This window comes from Vigna radiata, chromosome 8, assembly GCF_000741045.1.
Source record: "Vigna radiata var. radiata cultivar VC1973A chromosome 8, Vradiata_ver6, whole genome shotgun sequence".
Classification (NCBI taxonomy): Eukaryota; Viridiplantae; Streptophyta; class Magnoliopsida; order Fabales; family Fabaceae; genus Vigna; species Vigna radiata.
In genome coordinates, this window is record NC_028358.1 from 144629 (window position 1) to 149550 (window position 4922).

The window sequence follows — 4922 nt, forward strand, 5'->3', positions numbered from 1 at the left end:
AAACTATCATGGCAATAAATTAAATCCATTTCAAACACAACTCGTACAAACAACATATGCCATCAAAATCGGCTTGCCTAAACATCCCTGAAAGTTACAAGGTTGTTTATTCCTTCAATTCCGGAAAATGAATCATATTTGACAGCAAAAAGCTTATAACAACTGAACTAAAATTTCATGGCCGAAAAAAATCAAGTTTGAATATGCTAATATTAAACATTTTTTTCTTTTCGACTAGATACTACAGATACTACTATGAAAAGCATTTCTCTACTGTCTTGTTATCCTATGTGTAAAAAGATTTTAGCGTCTAATTAAAAAAAAAAAAAAGCTTCACAACCAATGGACGTTACAGAATCATAAAACCAGGACCTAAGTATTAATATATGCTTAAATGCAAAAGTGCATCTAACATGTAAATAGCAGTACAAGACAAAACATTCAAACTTGCATTGTGCAATATGCAATTCAACTAACTAACAATATAATACTAGCATTGAAAGAGTAGAAACAACTGTCACAGAATACCGAATGTACCAATTTTCTCAATCAAGTAAATCGGAAAGTGCATTTTTCTTAAATGCGTCAAGTTGAGCCAACCGGTTAGCCACTGGTTTGTTGGGAAATATGTTATCAGCTTTCATCCTCTCTCTAATACCATAAGCTGGAACCTTGGCGTTTATATATGCCTGTATCAGAGCTTCGAACTGACTTATTCGGGATGTATAACCAGAATTTCTCATTGCATGAAAAATCTTCTCCGAGTTATGGACGTCACCCCTTTTCGCATACTGCCACAAAACAGCCATATAGGTGCTAAACATTGGTTGCACATTATACCGATGGACTGCCTTCTGCAAAATAGAGTCTGCCTTTTCAACTTCACCTGCTTGGATATACAGCTTCACAAGTGCATTCCAGGTCAAAGGGCCTATATTGGTCCCGCTATCTGCCATTCGCTTAACAAGATCCTTACCCTTCTTTAGCATATTATTATTTGCATAAACCATCAGAAGAACTGAGTAGTTCTTGGAATTAAGTTTCCAATTCTTTGACGCCCTCTCAAAAATTGATTCAGCTTCATCAATTTTCTTTAACTTTCCCCATGCTTCAACTGCAGCAAGGCAGTCTTCAACCCCAGGATTTGATTCACAAACCTTCCAAATTCTCTCCACTTCATCGGCCTTTCCCAGGTTTGCATAAAGACGAATTAATGTTGCACATAGCCACCGATTTTCTTTCAAGTTTTCACCTTCTATCTCCTTCAGTACAGTTTCAGCCTTTTCATTAAGCCCGGCTGAGGTGTAATGTCTAACCAAGAGTGCCTGAATTTGGATGTCTGGCTCAATCCCTTCTGCCTTCATTGTCTCCAATACTTGCTCCATTCCAGCAATATCATTAGACTGGCCCTTCACGTCTAATAAGATTCTGTAAGTAAAGATACAAGGTTTGACATTCTCTTTTTCCATCAGTAGTAACACATCAGCTATTTTCTTCTTGTCCAACTTCTTGTACAAAAGCAGCAACTGGTTACAAGTAAATGTTGTAAGTGGAAAATCCAAGTCCTTCATTTTGTTGAATATTCTCTCAGCTGCCATCATATTGTTCTGACCAGCACAGTTAGCCAGCAGCGTTCGGTATAATAGTTCACCTCTAAAAGATTCTGGAACACTCTCAATGTATTTCTCTGCCTTTTGGAGGCCACGTAACTTGGCAATCAAATCTAGTTTAGAAACATAATCTCTCTCACCAAATTCAAGCTTCTTGTTCGACTCTAACCACTGAAAGAGCTACAGCTCCAATAAAGAAAACATTAAAGCATAAAGCATTGTATTGAAAAACCAGAAACTTAAAAAATGTTACATTATCAATGTCAATTCGTAAATTAAACAGATACCATAGTTATTACACCAAAACAAAGAACACATTAATGGAACAAAACACTCCGTGCAAAACATTGCTGATTTAATATCAACTGAACGAATAAATGTGCCTCTAAAAACATTTGCAACTCATCAATATGCCAGGCAAAACACAACTACTCCCCAGTCCTAATTGTAGTTATAAAATCCTGGAAAGTATGGAGCAGCAAACTACAAAAGTTCTAGATAAGTTCAAGAAATTCTACAATTTATGTTACGGGTATGCTCAATTCTAAGTAGTCAATGAATCAATGCCAATAATAATTTTATCTGAATAGTTTCATCAATATCTAAACTATATGAGATGAAATGAGTTTTTCAAAGTATTATCCACTAATCTGAGTTTTGAGAAAAAGAATCCTCTGATTGTATGGAAATATTAGGCCTTGTAGACTAACATCCCTTTTCTAAGGCCAACGGCAACCTAAATTTGTAAGAAAAATATTCGAAACTTTTAACGGGATAAATTGATGGCATATTAAAGTTTCACCGATTTACCTGGAGAGCCCTCCCATACATTTTACGCTTCCGAAGATTGCGCACAGCCAACGTGATGTCCTTCCTATCTACTTCTTTTCCTTGTTCGACCCACTTATTGAGAGCAGAATCAATCGACAAACCATGAGCTTTTATAATTTCCTTGAATAGTTCCGATTGAGACTGTCTACCTGGTGATTGTTTCTTAGTTGAACTAATCTCATCATCAGATAACTCCAGTTCATCATGTAGTTTTCCACTCTCCTCATCCCCATCAGACAAATCCGCGTCAGATTCATCATTACTCTCACCCTCCAGCTCACCATCATCCTCTTTCGTGCTGCTAGCACCGGCTTGCGACGAAATCCCGCGCCAGTCAACAGCAAAATTCAGGGAAGCAAGGTCCGTGGAGCAAAACATATCAGCTGACAGAAATCTGCCGTAGGAGATGTCACGAGACTGGTGTATACCACGCTCGTTTTCAAGACAAGTGGTAGGCACTAAATTGACACAAGAAGCACGGGTAGCTCCCGCATTAAGCCTTTGGCTCCTGCCACATTAAAAAAACAAGCATAAACTAATCAGAAGCAGATAAAAACACAAAAATAAAATCAACAGTTTGGGAGAATCATTAGCCTAATCGCAGTGAGAACCCTAGTTCACAAAAATTGATACGATCAGGCAGTGTGCAGTAGGATTAAACATTAATCATAAGATGGTGGAGAAAAAAAGGAGAGTTGGTTTTTGGAGAATCTGTCTCTGAACGAAAGAGAGTGAGTTGGTTGGTTACCTGAGACGAAGTGAAGCTCGACGGAGTGACCACATGATAAGAACAGAGTGAAAGAGGAAGCTTGAGAAATGGAATGAGGCTTAAACCCTAGTTAGAAAACCCTCTCTTTTTATATCACTCGGCAACCCTGCCTAAACCCTCTACACCTTTTTCTTTTCTTTTACACTAATATCCTCCGCACCTTATAAGGAAAGAAACTCTTCAATAAATTATAACTAGCTGGACAAATAGAATTAAACTCCATTATAATACTAAAATTTGTAATGAATTAAAATTAATTTATCTAAATTAAACTGTACTGAATTGTTTTTTTTTTTATCAAATTCTACTAAATTGAATTATACTAAATTGTACTAAACTGCAATATAAATTGAAATGAGCTACTAACTATACTATTTTAAACTGAATTGTATTAATTTTAAATTGAATTGTATTAGTTTTTAAACTAAATAGTATAACAATACATGTTCTTTTTAATTGAAATTTATTTTAATATTTATTTTATTTTATTCATAAGTGTGTTACATATTCTTCATTATTTCTACATTCAAGAATATCATGTTGACATTTTTCTGCATTTTGCTTCCAATCTCAGCCTTTTACTCCTTAAAAACCACATCTTTGCTGATTAAAATTCTTTTGTTGACAGAATCAAACAATCGATATGCCTTGGATTCATCACTTACTCTTAATAAAACACATTTCTTGCTTTTATCATCTAATTTCACTCAATGCTAATCTGGTATATACACATAAGCCAAACATTCAAATACTTAAAAGTAATCAACAATAGGCTTCACTCCACTCCATAATTCTTCGGGAGTTTTGTCTTTTACTACTTTTGTAGGACTTTTGTTGAGAATATGAGCACACCACCTAGCAGCTTTGTTAACACTCTAGCAAGTGTACCAGATCGTATCAAGTAATAATAAATGGTAAGACCAAGTATCGTTTTCCCAAGAGACTCACGACACTAAACTGTTGTGTTTTTGCTTAACCAATTAAGACTTATGAGAACAATATTTTGGGGTTTTGGAATGTAAAGTGCGGAAAAATAAACATGAATGCAATTTGATCAATTGAGGTTAAACACAAAAGTGGATGGATGATGTTGATAATATGAGATGAGTTTGTTGTTAGGGTTTAGATTTCACCTAATCACTCTCATATATCTATTATTCTTATTTGTTATCAATGTTCATGCAACTTTCTAAATTACTTTAAACTCGATCCCTCGACGAAAAGAGTCTATTACCATAATTACTAGTTTATTATCCCTAGTCTCCCTAGTAATTACTAATGCATAAATCAAAGAAGCTTAAAGCAATTGACAGTCCTATTCCTATCCCTAGGCAATATCTCATAATCAAGAGAATTCTCCTCAGTTCTAGATTTCCCAATACGTCCTCGTATCGACAAAATCAAAGATCATAACACCGAATGAGTTAAACAATGCAAGCTTTAAAGTATAGAGAAGAAAAGTCAAATTATTGATAACAAAAGTATATGAATAAAATAAGAACTTCGATATATGAGAGTTTAGAGGTTACATCTTTCCCTAGCAACAAATAAGATTAGTTCTCCATCGTCATGAAAGAACTAGATGTACAATGGAATAAAAGAGATAGAAACCCTAAAAGGAGAGTTGTCAATTCCCCAAATATGCCCCCAAAGAGGTGAAAAGTGTGTTTTTGTGGCTAAGCCATCAAAAGATGCAAACCCTAAGACGTTTT

At 35.2% G+C, this 4922-nt stretch overlaps 1 protein-coding gene across 1 annotated transcript; it reads right to left on the minus strand.

Annotated features, from left to right (window-relative positions):
* Positions 1-349: 349 nt before the first annotated feature.
* LOC106772731 (pentatricopeptide repeat-containing protein At1g80270, mitochondrial) lies at positions 350-3346 on the minus strand. The gene is made up of 3 exons (XM_014659300.2): positions 3190-3346; positions 2421-2949; positions 350-1790 (listed from the first exon to the last, which is right to left on the minus strand). Exons 1-3 carry the CDS (start codon positions 3222-3224, stop codon positions 546-548), a joined length of 1809 nt encoding a protein of 602 aa, XP_014514786.1. The 5' UTR covers positions 3225-3346; the 3' UTR covers positions 350-545.
* Positions 3347-4922: the final 1576 nt, after the last annotated feature.